General features: G+C 40.0%; 2 protein-coding genes across 2 annotated transcripts; one reads left to right on the top strand and one right to left on the bottom strand.

Annotated features, from left to right (window-relative positions):
* Nucleotides 1-25: 25 nt before the first annotated feature.
* On the top strand, nt 26-2,546 carry LOC148429048 (uncharacterized). Its single transcript, XM_088428462.1, has 2 exons — nt 26-308; nt 1,370-2,546. Exons 1-2 carry the CDS (start codon nt 131-133, stop codon nt 2,218-2,220), a joined length of 1,029 nt encoding a protein of 342 aa, XP_088284588.1. The 5' UTR covers nt 26-130; the 3' UTR covers nt 2,221-2,546.
* Nucleotides 2,547-4,866: 2,320 nt separating this feature from the next.
* LOC148429049 (uncharacterized) lies at nt 4,867-8,770 on the bottom strand. The gene is made up of 4 exons (XM_088428231.1): nt 8,521-8,770; nt 7,550-7,759; nt 6,595-6,723; nt 4,867-5,746 (listed from the first exon to the last, which is right to left on the bottom strand). Exons 1-4 carry the CDS (start codon nt 8,696-8,698, stop codon nt 5,130-5,132), a joined length of 1,134 nt encoding a protein of 377 aa, XP_088284357.1. The 5' UTR covers nt 8,699-8,770; the 3' UTR covers nt 4,867-5,129.
* Nucleotides 8,771-19,129: the final 10,359 nt, after the last annotated feature.

Below are 19,129 nucleotides of genomic sequence, written 5' to 3' on the forward strand. Positions count from 1 at the left end.
AAATTGTTAATACCAACGAAGAAGAAAAGGCGGAAGTTACCCCTTTGACGGCACTGAAAGCAACACGGAAATCGGTCAAAATTCTACCCGTTGTTAGTCAAATTTTTAACAATTGAAAATTGACTCCAAGATGTTGAAGGATTTGGTGAGGGAGCGACTCATGGCGGCCGCCGACGAAATCTTGGATGTGTTTGAACGGACCATCGCGTCGTACGAAGAGCAACTGGGTCGAGCCAAAGAGGAGAGCGAGCGACACCGACGACAACTGGAAGCTTTTTGCGTTCCTCCAAATGTCGCACACTTTCAAGGTTTGTGCAACACACTTTACATTTTTAAGAACCTTTCCTAGAGAAATAAACCTAACATAAACCTATTTTGAAAAAGTTATGGTCGTGAAGAAAATCCACGATAGAATTGAGCTGCAAGAAACGAACCGCAATGTAGCAGGCAGCACAGTGTTATAACTGCAGGATAAAAGAACAGAACATATGTACATACATTTTTATATATCTTGGTAGATATTTCAGCAATGAAGTGGTTAGAAGGTCCGCTGCACAGTTCAGATACCCAAGTTCAAATTTACCTCTACAGCCTTCCTGTGTGGTGTTTGCATGTTCACCCCGAGCCCATGTGCGTTCTCTCTGGGCACTCCCGCTTCTTTCCACACTTCAAAAACATGCATGGCAGGTGTATTGGAAATACGAAATTGTCCTTAGGTGTGATCGGGTGTGTGAATGGTTGTACATCTCTGTGTGCCCTGCAATTGGCCGGCAACCAGTTCAGGGTGTCCTAGTGAGGATAAAAGGCTCTCGAAAATCAATGGATGGATATATATTGGTGGTGGGTTGTGCATTTCAACTGATATTTGGTAGAATTCAATTTTGAATACAATCACAAGGAATCGGTTTATTAAAGGAATTTCTAATGAATAAAGTCACTTATTTTTGGGCCCCGAACAATTCTAGTACTAATGACTGTATGTCTCACAGGAAGGCCGTTTGATTGAAACTTTGCACTTTCACTTACTTTGATGAGGGAGAAAAAAAAAAGTCCTTTTTGCGCGTGGAGGGTGTTTGAATTTGATCATGTTTGCCATATATTTTAATGTTAAAAAGAAATGATAAAATTGGCCCAATGATCTTCCATTCCCTAATAGGACTCGCCGAGTTGTTGGGAGTGTGCTGGCTCGTGTTTGATGTTTTGGCTGAGATGCAAATTGTCTTGACAAAATAAACAGAATGAAAGGCATCTCTGTTGTTGGGAGGAAAGTTTACACAAACTGTTCACAATTGTTCAGTTAAACCTGGTGATGGGAAAACATCAAAGGAAACTGTGAATTAAAGTGTTTTTAAATTCTGGCATCCTACAGAAGAAGATCCCCGCAGTTGGCAGATTGGACAGGAGGACCCCCAGCACCCCCACTTTAAAGAGGAAGAGCAGGAGCAGGACGTTGGCGAATCACCTTTGACTGTGGTCGTTGTGAAGAGTGAGAACGACCGGGGAGAGCCGACGCCGATGGGTGACCATGTAATTACGACGAAACAATGTCAGATGTGCTCCGTTTGCGGCAAAGGCTTTTCCCACAAGTGCAATTTGGTCACACACATGAAGACGCACACTGGAGAGAAACGTTTTTGCTGCGCAGTTTGCGGGAAGCGGTTCTCTCAAAAGTCGCACTTGATCTCGCACGGCAGGACGCACACGGGGGAGAAACCCTTCCGCTGCTCCATTTGCAGCAAAAACTTTTCGCAGAAGGTGCACATGGAATCCCACATGACGACTCACACCAGAGAAAAACCGTTCGCTTGCTCCGTTTGCGGCGAACACTATGCCGTCAAGTCGGTCATGATGTCGCACATGCGAATACACAGCCAAGAAAAATCTTTTGCTTGCTCTGTATGCGGGAAAAGATTCCCTCAAAGGGTGCACATGGAATCCCACATGAGAACGCACACGGGAGAAAAACCTTTTGCTTGCTCACTCTGCGGCAAAAGCTTCACCTGCAAGGGCAGTTTGAACGTCCACATGCGAACGCACACGGGAGAAAAACCTTTCAGCTGCTCACTTTGCGGTAAACGCTTCTTGTACAGAAACAGTTTAAAGGCGCACATGGACTCGCACGGCGGACAGGATGTGTTCGCCTGCCCCGTTTGCGGCATGACCTTTGCTCGAAAGAGAACGCTGACGGCGCACGTGCGCGCACATGGCGGCGGAGTCTAGCAAGTGATTTGCTCAGTCTTCGGCTTCCTTCACATCACTCTCTTCTTGTGGCCAAAACAGCACTTCTGTGCCAGCTATTGAGTGTTTTCGCTGGCAGACTAATTACGTAAATAGCAGTATGCAGAAAAAACACTATATGAAAAATACTGCATGAAATGATGTTGTTCCACAAAGACATTTCATGACGATGACTGCTGTCTGTTAGCAATAAATTTCCTTATGAATCAGGGCAAAGCACATCAGAAGTGCTTCAGAACCTGCTTCCAACCCATTTGTTCGGTGGCCGACTGGGGCAAACGTGCTGCAAAGTGCACAACACCTGCAAATAAAAGAAACCTTGCAAACAAAAGAAAAGCTGCAAACTGTCATTCATTTTGAGATATCGCTTGTTTGTAATGACAATTCTTTCTACATGTTATTGTATTATTTTAAAATGTTCATACAATTGAAGTGCAAAGCAAGGTAATATATTTGATTTGTTTTGTTGCAGATCATAATGTATTGTCCTTTTTGTGGACACCAGCTGTCTTGGAAACCATCTTTTTGCCGTTCATGCGGCAAGGACATCAAATTTCTGTGTGATGTAGACAAACCTGGCACACGTGGAGGTAATGTTTTTGTTTTTTGAAGTTTAGGTCATGTCCAATCTACACCTTTATGACTATGGTTGAGAACGCAGTACGTCTCTCTGTTCGTTCTCATTGATGACTGATTGAACTTTTAGAAGCAGAGGCTCCTGCAAAAAGTATACAAAAGTCATTACAGACTTTCAGGAGTCTAAAAGAGAAGGGGACACGAGCATCTTTCAAAAAGAAAAAAACACCACCAAAAGACAGCCTGAAGTTTGTGAAGGTAACTTTTTTGCTGAGATAGGGTAATAATTTGCAGGCAGAACGGACATTCTGTCATGTATTTATAGTGTCACCCAAGTAGTTAACAGGCGCTTATTTCAATGTTTCTCTGTAGATTTCAGTCGGCCTTATGCACTTGAAAGGTGGCGGACTGAAGGCTGTAAGAGGAACAGCACTTCGCCTTTTGGCGCGACCAGACATGAATGCTGACGAATTGCAGAGGGCCGCCGAGCAAAAACTGAAGACCTTACACCGAAATTTACACGGTGGACCCTGCGTACTTCTCTACCCCGACTGTACAAAAGTAACATATATACCAGGAACGGATGTCCCCTTCACTCTAAAAGATTACAGAGCGGCATTGGGGAAGGCCTACCAACGTATCACACTATACATTTGTACAACTGAAGATTTCTTCACCTCTTGTAAGTAATAGTCTCATATCTTCTTATACTTGTAGTTCACGGCTCAGGAAACCATCTCGGAATCCGACTCATGGGACTCTGAGGTGATCTTCATGAGTCGAGGTCCTGCAGAATTCATTGCAGCTGATATATTAGTGAAGTGCTTCATTTGTCGCGTCTTAACAGCTGATTCCAACTGCAAAGGAGCTCTAAGACCACTCTTTCTATGCGGTTCTTCAAAGAGATTTTCACGCTCATCCCTGCCAGCAACTTCTGGCGCTTGAATGATGTTGGTGATGCGGGTCAGGGTTTGGGAAGATGCTGGGAAACCGCAAGTGCCATTTGTAGCGCGTTTTTACCGTTGTTTGTGTGTTGCGCCATTTGCAGCACGTTTGCCCCAGTCGGCCACCGTACATTTGCCTCTCATTCAAGAAAGGTCTTACCTGTTTAGTGTTTTGTGTCCTCTCGTCCGGAAGTCTGTAGCTGCCAATATTGAGTAACATTTTTGACTGGAAACTCATCCGACAATAGTTTTGTGGAAATAAGTGAATAAGCAAGGTAGATAAGAAATCCCCCTCTTTATATGTCGTGTGTATGCATGTATATCGACTGCAAGTATTGCAAGCTGCCCTTTTCTTATCCTCCCTTGTAAAATGTAAGCAAACCTTCAAGCGTTTGCGCCATGAGGCTCCATGATGCGCTAATACTGTAATAACGTTGCCATGCATGTTGCAAAACGCAGGAGTCCGCTCACCTGAGTACCACAACATCAGTACCGAATTTTCCGCACTATAAGGCGCACCTTAAAAGCCCTAATTTATTATTTTTTTTTTAATCTGATGGTGAGCCTTATAATCAGGTGTGCCTTATATGTGGATCAATATTGAGATTGGGATCCGTAGATGGGGAATGAACTGATTTAGTCAGCTTTACCTGTTTCTTTTGTTTGTTTACAGTTGAACAAGGTTGGTCATATTGACATTGAGTTATGATGCTATTGAGAGTTTAGAGTTATTATTTGAGTTATTGTTATTACTTTGAGTATTACTATATTGTGATTGAAAAAGTTTTAAAATATGTCATTAATTGAGGGTGCGTCTTACAATCCGGTGCGTCTTATAGTGTGGAAAATACAGCAACTGGAACGTAACCTTTCTTTCATTAAAAACGGTCTTCCTCAATGTCCGCTCGGCATCGCTCCCACATTAGCAGCGCACTGTCTTGTGTGCACAAAGCGTAATATGTAAGATGATGTCATGACTGGAAACAAAAACAACAAACAATCCCAAGGAATTGAAACACTGAGATCCGGTTTTCAACAAGAAACGCTTTTCAATTCCTCTCCCTACTGAAAACCCTCGAAGGGGCGGGGGAGCAGGGTACACAAAAGCTTAGGGCACATCCAGAAGTTCTTTAATTAGTTGCTGCAGTCTGGAAGGCATTTAAGACAGCAAGAAAGTCCACGGCATGGGACAAAGTGCTGCGGGAAGATGCCCAGCTCAGATCTTGCCCCGATCAGTGCGAGATGAATACGCAAGCTGGTGTGCAAGGGAGCTGGACTCTTAAGAGAAGATCCTCCAATAGAGCTAACCCTTCTCCGGTTTTGCAATTTCTATGCAATGCTCTTCGTATAGACGACGCATTAGTGCGACGGTCAGTCTTGGCCGAGGTAGTCCACGTCCTGTTGCGCGTCGGGGCTCTCGTACTCGGGGAACGAGTCGATGCGGTCTTTGATGGCTTGCAGGGTCTCATCGCTGACTCTCTTGCGCTTGCCCCGTCCCTCGGGAGAGGGTAGACCTTGGCCTTTCCTGATTTGTTTTTGAAGCACTCGATCAACACGCCCGTTGGAAACGCATAGCGTGGACAAGAAAAAAGTCTTGCACACCTCCACGCTGTCGCTTCGGCTGGTGGTCAAACTGTATTTTCGAGAGTACGTCCGGTTTTTGGACTCCCCCGCGTCTTGCTGTTGTTGCTGCGGTCGGCGGCGTTGGATTTTGACCAGTTTGATGGACGCGCAGATGAAAGCGTTCTGCAGATTTAAATTGCCCAGGTCCCAGAAGTTCTGGAATATGACTCGGCGTTCGTCTTCGGAGACGTGTTCGGTGCATTTGTGTCGGCAGAGATGGCGAGGGAGGGCGACCAGGTTTTTTTGCGTAATGGGGGCGCCCCTGGTGTTGACGTAAACTTTGTCCTTATTTCTGGCGTCTTTCTTTTTACTTCTCATCCATTTGTGAGGCCGGCGTTTTCTCTTCTTACCGTTCGGCGGTGAAGCTGAAACGGAGAGGTCTATATTTACACTCATGCTTGTCGTAGCGGTCCCTTCTTAGGGCCTTAAACTTAAAAGTAGTGTCCAATATATTAACAAGCAAAACACTCTTGAAATGCCTTGAAAATCCTTCAATAACAATATAAAGTTCCTCCCCAAAAATATTGATGACTAAAGAACAAGACCTATCCTATTGCTCATAACGCTCTTGACACAAATATTTTAGTAATTTATTTCACAATTTTGTATGTGAAAAGTCGCTTTTAGACGAATTACTGAGGTTGAGCGTAAATTGAACTGAGTGGATATAAATATTGTTTTTTATCTTGTACACATACGAATGAGTAAATACAACATTTGCTTCAGCTAAGCAGTTAGCAATCACTATTAGCATTATTGCGCTAGCAATGAACTTTTAAGGTCAACAAACAATATTTAGTTCCCGCACACATAATGTTATATGCACTTTACACATGTTCATTAAAGTCGGTTACAAAATGTGGTTCAACAAAATTCCATGAGTATATTTGAGAGTGGAGCTGCAAGGTTAGTTACAATTGGGCAATCGAGGTCAATAACTTCCTGTTCGTCTTCTTCTTCTAGACAAGCAGACTGGGCACATTTCATCCTCAATTACCCTTTTCTTTTTTTTTTGTCTTTTAGAGTTTCCCTTTAAAGACTCTTCATTAAATGATATTTTGGTGCCCCACACTATTTAATTAGACTCTTGTGACGTAAATATACATATAAGTCATACATAAATCTGTCAAGAGGGACTTGCTTGTAGGTATTCAAATATTTTCATAACATGTCTTTGTACATGTGCTTGTCATCCATAATGTGTTCCACTCACCTTCATTTTCTTCACTAACGCTGCATTTTGCATGGCCCGGAATGATTTCTCTTTGATCCACCTCTAAGGTACTGTCATCATCTTCGGTCTCATAAGTTGGAGCCGAGTCATTATTATCATCTTTGTTGCCTGGAAGAAACAAATCAAAACAAAAAATCTAACTCCAATTAGAGGAAAATAAAAAGCGGCCAAAGAAATAGGTCCATGTCCAACTTCAAATGCGCGCCTTGTCCATCTCTGGGCGCTGACTGAGCGACGGAAGGGTTTCACCTACACCAGCAGGCACTTGTTCATATTCCAGGAGTAAAACCCTTTTTTGCTCCAAAGTGAGTGGTAGGCTGAAAACACAAAACTTTTTTTTGAACGATACTGTATATCTTCCAAACAACTGTCCCGATTCTTGTTCCTGCAGTTGCCTTCCAAAATAACTTAGTTACTTTACTGATTACTTGATTTTTAAAGTAACTAAGTTAGACTACAAGACAGCTCCTTTTAAAATGAGAACTAGTTTTGCCAATATGTAATTGAAAATGTATTTGTAGCAGTAATTGTCTAAGAGTAAAACAGTTTGTGTTTTTATTTTCATTTCAACTTTCTGTGTATAAATTTCCTGATGCTAAGCAGTTAGCAATTAGGATTAGCAACACTGTGCTAGCGATTAACATTTTGGATCAACAAACATTTCGTGCACACAAACATAATGTTATATGTACATTACACATGTAATAGTATCCATAAAGGCACTTCCAAATGATGCTTCAATGAGGCCTGTGGAGGATATTTAGGTCAGCCTATTTTTAAAGTTGACTTATCCAGCTTGGTCAACTTTCTTTCTCAGCCCTAAAAGTGTGCCCCCCCCCCTTTTTTTCTTTTGATCTAAAGATGAGTTGATAAGTAATTATCGTGACAGGTCTCGTGAACGGTTAGTATAAAACTAATTAATGTTTGTCTTCACCTTCAGCAAGTGGACGATCCCTCAAAGATTCTTCGACGTAGCCATCCGAGAGCGGCGCTAAAAAGCTGTCCACTTGGGGTTGCAGCCAATCCGGTGCTTCGCCTTCAGCCTTCAGATGAAATTCGCTGATGCCGGTCTCCTCCTCCTCCTCCTTTTTAACTAAGAGGCGAGGCTCTGGATCCTTTTCTTTATTTTCAATTTGAGAGAGCTCTGTCACACAAACACATTAGTTCTGTAGATACTAACCCACCCATCTCATGTTACATTACAAATGTATGGATTAATCAAGTTTGTGTAGCAAGCATAAAAACAAAGTATGATATAGAGGGGAAAAAAAAACACTGCAGTCTTTCTGGGACTCAAACACAGCTCCCCATCCTTGTTTGATATTTTTTAAGAGTGCTCTTATCATTTCATTACTAAGCACAAATTATATTTCGATGTTGGTGCTTGTGCCCACTTTATGATTTGTTTAAATGTGTTCTGTATCAGTAAAAAGTTGAAAATTATGTTCTACCAAAAAGGGGGCGAGGATAATAAATGTAATTTGGATCTCCTTCCACTTTTCGAATTATGTTGTCGTTATCCTATACCGTATTTAAGTGATTTGCGTAGTGATCGGCTCGAAGATGTGATGAAAAAAACTGACATGCTGTCTGTTGCCGCGAGCTTTCCAATGATTAAAATTGGGTGACGGTCATATTATGAAGTTTATGAAAGTTTCTCGACTGCAGCTGAATTTGGAAGAAGACGCTGGCCAGAAATTGCTGCCGTTTTAAACGGGCATAACTTCCTTAATGTCACTGGAATCGTTTTAGAAAGACCAATCGGATAAGGGTGGCCACGTTTAAATCTGTTTATCTTCGAGCATGACACTTACGTGCGTCGTCTGTAACAAGCAGTTAAAATGACACACGTTCGAATATTTTAAAAGAGCCAAATCATCAAGTTGAAGAATAGTGCGCCCAAACCTTGATGCTGTGCAACATGTAAAGGTTTGCAAAAAGCTTCCAATTGTCGTCGGTGTCTCTCGCTTTCGTCTCTCGCTCGACACAGCTGCTCTTCGTACGATGCGATCGTCCGTTCAAACACTTCCAAGATTTCGTCAGCGGCCGCCATGAGTCGTTCCCTCACCAAATCCTTCAACATTTTGATGTTTTGTTTTTCTCCTCGTCTCTGATTTCCACTGGCTGTCGATGGGTCGTTTGATTTGAAGCGTTGTGGAACTTCCGCCTTTTTCTTCTTCGATGTTTTTAAACGGCAGTACTTGACGAGGGCGTCAATAGTCGGCCATCTTGCAACGGTATTGACGACCGCTCAGGATTCAGCTGATTCACCTTTTTATGGTCACAGACATAACACAGAAGTACCGTGTCTGCAAATAAGAATATTAGAATAAAAGTAAAAAAAATCAAACGTGACATTTGAAAGAAATATGAAATCGAGGCATTTTCAGGCTTGTACCGGTGACGTCAAAAGTACAACAAACTAACCAGCAGAGGTCAGTAACGAGCCGTAAGAGAATTTGACGTCAACCACACAAGAAAGTACTGTAGTACTATATAAGACCCTTCAGCATTTTTAATCCAGTTTTTAAAATGTTCCCCTCTTACTGAGCAGCAGACTGCAGCAAAATGAACGATCTGGTGTGCAAATGTAAATATAAAAGGAAAGGCAGGCAAATTTTTAAGCTACTGCTGAGGTCTTTGCTAATACTTAATAGTTTTTACCAAGCAACCAAAGTATACAGCTCCTGTTCACCGCATTGTCTGATCTTTTTTTTCTTCTTCAGTATTTATCGACCGTCTTTGTTTGTTTTGCAAAGAAAATGTAACCATATTTTGACATGAAAAACATTTAAGACTGTTTAACCCTTGTATGGTATTTTGCCTTCCACATAATTCTTGAAGTATTTTAGCGAAGGGACGGCACGTGACCTTTGACACGTTGTCACCGTCTGGATGGAATTTCAGCGCCTTGGTGTCTTCTTTCCATGCTTTCCCCTTTGATGTGAAATGCGTTATGTAAAGATCATAGGATTGGGCAATATACTTCACAAGGGTTAAGAATGTCTTGAGAACAATTTTGACCTTTAAGTGGAAAAACCAGGCAAAGAATGCACAATTTGAAAAGCGGGCCAAGTCTTTTCTTTTGCTCGTATGCTCATTGTTGACAGTGAAAGGGTAATCAGGAAGCTTTCCAGCAGTCGACGATTTATTGCCGGGAAGCATTGTCACAAAAAGGAAATAATCCAGAAAAGGCGCATTTCCTTACTTTTTGTGCTATGTTAAATAGACAATTAAAACACAAAAGAAGGAAAATGCGTCCCTACTCATTCTCGTCTATTACTTCTATTTTCCGCTTAACTAATCTTGTGAACTCATAAAAGGAGCTTCCCATTCTATTGCCCGATCGGCATCATTATCATCATCAACATCATCGTCATCATCGTCAACAACAAAGAATCCAATTTGCTTTGCGGTGTGTTTTTTTGCACAGTTGCCGCATCCAAAATTGTAAAGCCGAGACACTCTTCGGACACCTTGTGCCGGCCTTAAAAAAAAAAAAAAAAAAAAAAATCCACCAGCAACAATCCCATTCTTCAACAAAGCAATTTCACACTCGGATTCCGACTTTTATGCAGCCGGCTGATTGGCTTTTTGCCCCTTTTTTTCTTTTCGGTGGCTTTGTGGCGGCGACGGTTCACACTGCCTACAAAAGACATCAAATGGGACAGAATTCTGTGTTGCACTCTTTGATTTTTGTAAAAGAAAGCACACTTCTTTGTTCACGCTGAAAAAGTCTTCCCAGGTATTTTAATAACACATATGACTTATCAAAACACCCCAAGGATCAATATTTATACTTAGTACACTTATTTCCTGAATTATTTTTCATTTTCAAAGTAGGAAAAGTTCCGGAAAGCAGTTGAAATACTTCCTAAAAGTTTCTACAAGTACACTGTCCTAAACCTATCGAAATACTCATTTAAGGTCACCTCCACCTTTACATATTTTGAAATATTCCCCAAAATTGAGCTATTGATTTTTCTGTGTTGCTACTTTTTAAGGGAAGTTATTCAAGATGTTTAAATGTCATTTGAATTGACATTTAAAATCAATTTCACATTCCCCAAATCCCAGGATGCATTCCGCTTGATAATTGAAGAATCCCGACTTAAATCTCAACACTGCTTTGTTGTTGATAGTCAGTAAAGTATTTTTTAAAACGTTAGCTGCATTCACATAAAAAACAAAACATAAAAACTTACTCTTGCTCAAATTTCAAACTGTGATTGCAGGCATTTTAGTGCCTATATTTTTAGAGTCATCCCTTCCTGTTTCCATCCCCTTGGCTGTAGTCTCACGGAGTGATAGAGAGCCGCGGTTATATTAGCAGCGCCCGGAAGTCAAATTAGAGTGAAGCCTGCAGCTGACCAAACATGATAACAATTGGAGTTTACACTTGAAATTCCAATTTATTACAAAAGAAATCAAGGTAAGAGATTTAAAACCCTCTGCAGCAGAACTGCTCTTCTGCTCTATCTTCGCGTATCTACTCCTGCCCTCATTGGACGAAGGGCGCACAGGGAACCAATCACGTTTCCTGTAACGTCAGTGACAGGCTTCACTCTTCACCGCTAATACAGCTGCGGCTATCCGTGAGACTACAGTCAAGGAAACAGGAAGGGATAACAGTACAGTTATTGTATAAGGTTTAATCATTGAAGATTCAAGTAAATAAGTGTACGGCAGTAATATTTGTCATATGGAAGTAAAGTATGAATATTTTTCACTTTGACAAATTCAAGTACCCACATACACATGCATGAAAATTCACGGGGGTGGACTTAACAGTTTTTCACTTATCACAGTGGGGTTTTGGCCCCCATTAACCATGGAAAATGAGGGATGACTGTATATGGAAATTTTTCAATTAACAAAACAATGTATTAATGTTTTAACAGTCTGCTAATGGGTGGATGTAAATATGGATGGATATTTTCAACACAACAAGAACAGAATACTGCAGACCTAAAAAGCAGTTCAAACCCCAAATCAATATCTCGATAGCGTCTTCTTCTGTCTTGCTTTGTTTAATTGAGATATTATTTTGCTGAACACACACACACACACACACACACACACACATACACACATATATATATATATATATATGTATGTATGTATATGAAGGACCTAGTGGAATTTTCCCCAAGTAGAAGATGTCCAAGACAGATGGGCGATGCGAAATTGCAATTTCTTTTACCCTCCGGTGCCAAAATATGTTGTAATTATCTTTGCAAAGACACAATTGTTGCTCCAGCTGTCATTGGCTGGCGCGAAGATCACTAATGAGCCTAACTAAGCCAACAGCGCGCCAACATTGGATTTCGCACGGTTCCACGCCCGCTCCAGCAGGTCGGAGTCAAAGTGGGCATCTTCCCTGGCACTGATAAGCAAAGGCGAGCCCTCCTACGCGCCGGGGGAACGGCAAGAAAGAAAGTTGAGGGAAAAGGCTCCCGGCAACATGTCCGTATCAGAGAGGAAGTTGAAAGGGGCTCGCCACACGCCGACGTGACACATGCGCCACCAGATAGTCACGCTAATGTTGGCGGGGAGGAAAGGCGCGCATACTGAGCGAGTGGGCCTGACGCGTGGCGGCGGGAGCAAATTTCGGGATGAAAGGAGAATACGGCTGGCTATTGTCATTGTCGAGGATGTGAACGTGAATAGACGAGAGTCTGTCGTACCAAAGGAGCGCTGTCAAAACAAACTATTCAAACGCGCCAATGCGCCGAGATTAAAGTGAATCAATTACAGGCCCTTTGAGAGCGTGTCACAGGATAAGCTCCGCCGATCCTCCCGTACAGAAGCCCTTCGCTTACTCAACAGTGGAGCGAACTGCGCATGCTTGACAGGGGTTGGATGTAATCAAAAGCGGCCCGTTTTCTTTGATCGTATGCATGTGTAAAGTAATATCGGAAAATGCCAAAGGTGTCGTGAGTAATTCAATGCGATATTAAAAAAAAAAACAAGAAGGTTTTAGAGATGAACGGATTAATTGGGATCCATTCATTCCAGTACAAGTGTAATTTTTAAAATCACATTCATCTCATTTTTAATCTCAAAGGCTAGGTTCACACTGTAGCCTGAAGAGACACAATTCCTATTTTTTTCATCACTCTCTGATAGGGCTGCACGATTATGTCCAAAACAATAATAACGATTATTTTGGTCAATATTGAAATCATGATTATTATTCAAGTCACGTTTGGTCCAAGAGGTCTATTTATTTCCCCTTTTTTTAAACAAGCGGTATATTAACAAGGCTTCGAGGCTTGATACTTACAAATTAACAATAATAAACTGAAATTAATGAATAATAATTAAAACTAATTAAACCAAGACATGGCAAAAACCTGCCACACAAGGCAACACAGCTAACTTACTTAAGTGCAAACCTATGAAAAAAACGAAGCCTACTTAGAACCAAGCCTGTTGTTTACTTTTAAGCAAATTTTCATCCATTTGCAGTCAAAATGTCATTTGCAGTCATTTCAAACCGAATATATTCCAATTTTTTGCCAATCAGATTTTTCAAAATGGGTCTCAATTGACAGCTAGCAAGGTAAGTATTAGGAATCAGGTGAGAAACTCAACGCCATTTCACACTGGTAAATAATATATATCTAAAGGCTTTTAAGGTGGAACTGAAAGCTGAAATCTCGGGAGGGCGCCGTGAAGCCAACTTCAGCGTCGTCCAAGCTATTTTTTAAAATTTTAATCTTAACAGACTCTTCATCTCTCCCCAGTGTGCATGCTCACCAGGAGTTGTTTATGGTAATTCGGTCACCTGTAGTCATTTTCAACTGAATCAGGGGTTTGTGCCAGCGAAATTCCATCAGCAAGTCTCGATCGCATGGAGTGACTGAGCAAAGGGGGACGTTGCTGTCACAGCATAAATTGCCATGGCCCAAGCCCTGCAGTGCAAACCTAGCCTAAATTAATGCTTTCTGTGTGTTTAGTTGTTTGGGGTTGGAAAATAAAGGCCCGACCAAACCTTGAAGTAGGCGCAGATTGGCTGTCATCGTGTTTGGCGTAACCTGAAAAGCCTCCTGTTGTGAGTCGAAAGGCAAATTTGAGGAAGTCGTGAAAATGCAAGAGCAGGTGAAAGTTGTTGTTTCAACAAGTGGCAAACTTAAAAAAAAAACACCCCGATTGGACCTTTGTGAAAGGGGAGTGATATTATGTAATGAATAGTAAGAAGGACCTTGCTTACCGCAAAAGCAATTCAAGTTTAGCCTACCACATAAATGCAAAGCAGCGAGCTGCGACTGTAGCCACAGGTAACCATAGCGGCAAAGACAGTATTAGCAAACTAAACTTGAGAACACCCCATGTTTGAGTGATTCTTCGATGGGTAGGATGGATGGCGTTTTATTTTAATCTTAACATCGAATGAATTCCTTGAAAGTCGAAACTAAACGTTGCCCCAGCGTTTGGGTCTCATCTCGAAGCCACTTTTTGTTGTTGTATAGCAATCTTTTCACTTGCCACAATAGTGATCAATTAAAAGAAGAGAGGTCAATTAAGAGTTATAATTAACTGCTATTTCATCTCAGTTCATTCTAATTTATAAATTACTGAGAAAAAAAACTTCTAATAGAATTTTTTTTTAGGTTTAGATACATTAGATACACAATGTATCCAAACCTAAAAAAAAATTCTATTAGAAGTTTTTTTACGTAACGTCAGTGGGTAGAGTGGAGAAAAAAAACTTCTAATAGAATTTTTTTTTAGGTTTAGATACATTAGATACACAATGTATCTAAACCTAAAAAAAAATTCTATTAGAAGTTTTTTTTCTCATTAGATACACAATGTAAACAATGTACACAAAGAAAAAAAATTCTATTAGAAGTTTTTTTTCTCATTAGATACACAATGTATCTAAACCTAAAAAAAAATTCTATTAGAAGTTTTTTTTCTCAGTAATTTATATATTTATAATTTATATCTTAATTGACCTCTCTTCTTTTAATTGATTTTTAACAGCGCTACAAACAGTAAAGCAAGAAAAACATCATTTTTCCCCAAAGTGAGACACCATTAACAGAAAAACAATGGAAAAAAAAAATGCCAGATGTGATATTTCAACCGTACCTGAGGGGATTTTGGTGTTTGAACGCAAATGTTGTTCCCGACCGGCCGGCTACGGAGTGGAAACGAAACCCAGCGTTATTGTTTGGAATTCAATGCTGTGTCATTTTATCCATATGTAGCCCTACTATTTCCCCCCTGCATTTCCTCCCTCTGCTGGACATGAAAGCCAAGGATATTTAAATGACGTTGAAAACAAATCCTTCTCCAAAACCTCAATGTCAAAAGAAGGCAACACTCCAGTGGATTATTGACGGATTAGAAGATGCAGTGAGACTGGCAGGTACTGTGGGGCTCCATAGTGAAGATATTAAAAGTATTTTTAAAAGTCATTTTTAAATGACAGCATCATCTTTCAAGGTCAAACGTATGCATTTAAAAAGTTATAGTTAGGGCTATAATTAGCTACATATTCTCTCTTGTAGCAATTTAACTGGATATGGTGCAAGCAGTCTATCTAAAGCGCGGCTCAAGAACTTTCCAAAAAAAGTCACAAAGATGGACTTGAGATTCTGTTGAAATTCAGTCCTTTCGGGGTCAAACCTGGAACATTAAGCAACTTCAGTGTAAAAGTTCCGTTTCCCGGTAAATACATCAAGTCGGTGTGTTTTTCCAAACGAGCACTAATGAACGAGCTGGCCATCGGGTGGTTTACCTAATGGTGGCCTTTTCTGGAGCCGAGCCGGCGCTCGCTACTTGAATCTTTTGTGCGCGGCCGGAGTGTTGGCACACAATAGCGCTGCCCGCTATTCTACCCACTGACGTTACGTAACATCAAATGAGATCATCGGCCGAAAGAACGGCACTTCATACCTGTGTGAGTGTTTGATGAATACATGAGCGTGCCCTGTTTTATAACGCTGGTCATTTTTGGGGAGATGGACGACTGAAATGTCCTTTTATGGGATACTGATCAGCTGCTTTGTGTTCTTCTTCCGCGTGGCCCAGTTACCATACACATTTGAATTGTTATTTGTTGCACTTTTGTTTACATTCCAGACAGCACTCCAATGTTTTTATAGCATTTACAGAACCTTTTTCTTTTTTCAGTGATGTAACCCTTGTGAAATATCTTTTCAACTGAGTACCCCTTAGCCAATGCAAACCATTTTTGGGTAAAAAAGAAAAAAAGTCTTAAAACATGCCATCAATGTCTGATTTATTCAACTTTGGAGCCTTTCAAACTTCATTTGTATTGGTCCACAAAAAATAATCGACCTAAAGTGTCCTTAGACCATAGAAGAAATCTGTGGTAAAAAAAATACATAAATAAATATTTATTTAGTTATTATTATTATTTTTTTATAAATGAATAAATATTTTTTCACAAAAAATAATCAATATAAAGTGTCAGACCTGTTCTAATAATATTATATATATATATATATATATATATATATATACAGTATATATATATATATATATATATATATATATATATATATATATATATATATATATATATATATATATATATATATATATATATATATATATATATATATATATATATATATATAAATATTTGTCCACAGAAAATTATTAAATATAAAGAGTCCAGTTTGGGGGAAATCTGTTTACAAAAATAAATCCCTCGTGAATAAAAATTTGTCTACAAAATATGATGAACAGAAAGTGTCGGAACTCTTCTCAAAACTAAATAATTACAATATTTGTCCAGAGAAAAATATTAAACATAAAGCGTCCTGTTTTGGGATTACAGTAGAGATCTCTTCACAAAAATAAATTATTTACTTAATTATTGATAAGTATTTGCCCACTAAAAATGATACAAACTCAGGGAAAAGGCTTTGTTTTTGTCATGTGAAATGTAAGTGCAATAAAATAAGATTTTTCATTATTTTGTTTTGTTTCAGGCACTTTGATGCACTTTTTTCTGTTTTAGACTAAGTTGTAACCCATATAAACACGCTAAAACATAATTTATAGTTGTTGAAAATGGATTTATATTACTTTTTCTTTTGTTAATGTGAAAAAGAACACAGTTTTATGATACTCTTACTAATTCAGTATAGATGTTGAATGGGGGGGGGGGGGGGGGGGGGGGTCTCTTTCCTAGGGGGGCTTGGTCCAATATAATTGAGATCTAGTGGCTGACAATGAAATCACACCCAAAATAAAAGGGAAATCGTTCCTGAATGTAAAAACAAAAATGTCGTGAAATAAAAGAAAAACACTGTGGTTGTACCCCTCTAAAAAGATTGAAAAAAAAAAAACTGAACATATGAATTTATATGCGTCAAAGCGAGTACGCAGGGATGCAATCTAATTTCATATTCTTGAATTCGGCCCCTGCTTTTTGTAATAAAAAGATATCTATGTAGATAGAAGTGATAGATATCATTTAATCCTATTTTCACATCAAAACTAAATAACTGTAATGAAAAAGTATGAAAAAGACTAACAAATTAAAAATCAACAACTTGATTGCACTTGCAGTGATTCTTTCCTCTGCGAATCACCAGTCTGAGTGATGTACGCGCGCGACCCAATACTTTTGTCTCGGATGGGTGGGATGTGGGCGCACCTGTAACGTGCGTTTGAGAGTGTCGGCGTCAGCCCAGCCCGGACTGTCAGCACCATTATTTCACAGGTTGGAGCTGACGATGGAAGTGTTGGTTGCCATAGCGACCGCCGGCGCTTTGCTGCCCCGCAAACACACGCATGCGTACGTGCCCACGCGTGCGCACACACACACACACACGCACACACACACACACACACACACACACACACACACACACACACACACACAGCACTTTCTTTTTTGTTCATTTTTCTTGGGTGGAAAAAAATGTTGCAGTGATGATGAAGTTGCGCATTTGCGGAGGCGTGCAGGTCACCAACTCAACATTTTATTTCATGATTACTTTGGGAGTGTGCGGCTAATAAAGGAGGAAGAGGAGAGCTGGACTCAACTCAACTTGTAGCAATGCACCGTGACAAATGGTTGACTTCTTTTTACATCCAAAAGACAGTCAAGGATATTAAAATGGACTTGAGACATGAGGTAAGTCATGCAAGAAGTGTGAAGAATGCGCAAGACCTGACAAATGTCTCAAGAAGACAAGGGACATGATCAAAATGAGACATAAAAAAATGAGACATGACATACCTTTTTGAGGCATGTGAAGTGACACTTGACAAGATGTGCCATGAGACATAAGAGAAATAAAGAAATACAGGCTGTCTTCATGAGATGTAAAATGCCAAACATTTGAGATGGAAGACATGAGACACATGAGGTGGGTGATAAACAAGACATTTGCGAGTATGAGTAACATATTGACAAACTGGATTTATCATATGAGACCTGACAGGAGACATATACAGAACATATGAAATGTGACATGAGATAAGACACATTACAGATGAGACATGAGAAGTGATGAGACAAGGTTCAAGACAAGAGAGAGAGATGAGAGATTAGAGAGACGTGATATGAGATGTGAGCCATATGAGACCTAAGACATGTGGTATGTCCAGTGAGACACATGATACATTTTTGAAATGACACAAGAGAGATTAGGTACATGAGAAATGAGACAATGATGTGAGACATAACCTATTAAAGACATGAGAAATTAACCCTAACTATATCTGACCCTAACTCTTTGATACAAAGGACACGAATTGGACATTTGGGGCAAAAGGCATGAGAGACATGAGAAATATTCAAAATGAAATATAAAGACACCATACAGCAGACAGGAGGAATAACATTTGTGCGATGAGACAAGACCAACAAATGAGACACGATATGAGAAATGAGATACGATACATTTAAAACAAGTTGGATATTTGGGGCAAGAGACATGAGAAACAATATTTTAAATGAAACAAAAGAGAAACATGAAACAGGAGACGGGAGATTATATTTGAAACAAAAAATGAGAAATTCATGACACATAACATAAAAGATGCCTTATGACACCATGTGGAATGAGACACACAGAACATGACGCTTGATATTTGAGACAGGAAACACATTGGACATTAGAAATGGAAAAGACAAAAGACAAGAGGAATTCTCAAAATGAGGCGTGAAATAGACAGTCACATGATAAGAGACACTTGAGACATGAGACGCGGGACGATCTACATTGACATTGGAGGCAAGAGATTTTAGAGACAAAAATAATTGAAATGAAACATAAGATAGACATTAAATAGAAGATACGACATTTAAGACATGAGACAAGACATGAAACAACAGAACAAGACATGAGAAATGAGACATTTGAGACAAAAGACAAGAAATACTTGAGGTGAGGCATGAAAATGCTTCATGAAATATGGCACATGAGAGATGATGTGGAGTGAGACACATGAGACATGGCATAATATTTGAGAGGAGAAAAGCAATGCAGTTGAATTTAGAGACGAGAAATGAGAG

Source organism: Hippichthys cyanospilos, chromosome 1 (genome assembly GCF_059441005.1).
Source record: "Hippichthys cyanospilos isolate Australia breed blue-spotted pipefish chromosome 1, RoL_Hcya_1.0, whole genome shotgun sequence".
Taxonomy (NCBI): domain Eukaryota; kingdom Metazoa; phylum Chordata; class Actinopteri; order Syngnathiformes; family Syngnathidae; genus Hippichthys; species Hippichthys cyanospilos.

Coding starts and splice junctions, on each gene's coding strand:
- LOC148429049 (XM_088428231.1), bottom strand. CDS start 8,698: ATGTTGAAGGATTTGGTGAGGGAACGACTCATGGCGGCCGCTGACGAA. Junction 7,760..8,520: donor ACATGTTGCACAGCATCAAG/GTTTGGGCGCAC, acceptor TTTGTGTGACAG/AGCTCTCTCAAATTGAAAAT. Junction 5,747..6,594: donor CGTTAGTGAAGAAAATGAAG/GTGAGTGGAACA, acceptor TCTCCGTTTCAG/CTTCACCGCCGAACGGTAAG.
- LOC148429048 (XM_088428462.1), top strand. CDS start 131: ATGTTGAAGGATTTGGTGAGGGAGCGACTCATGGCGGCCGCCGACGAA. Junction 309..1,369: donor AAATGTCGCACACTTTCAAG/GTTTGTGCAACA, acceptor GGCATCCTACAG/AAGAAGATCCCCGCAGTTGG.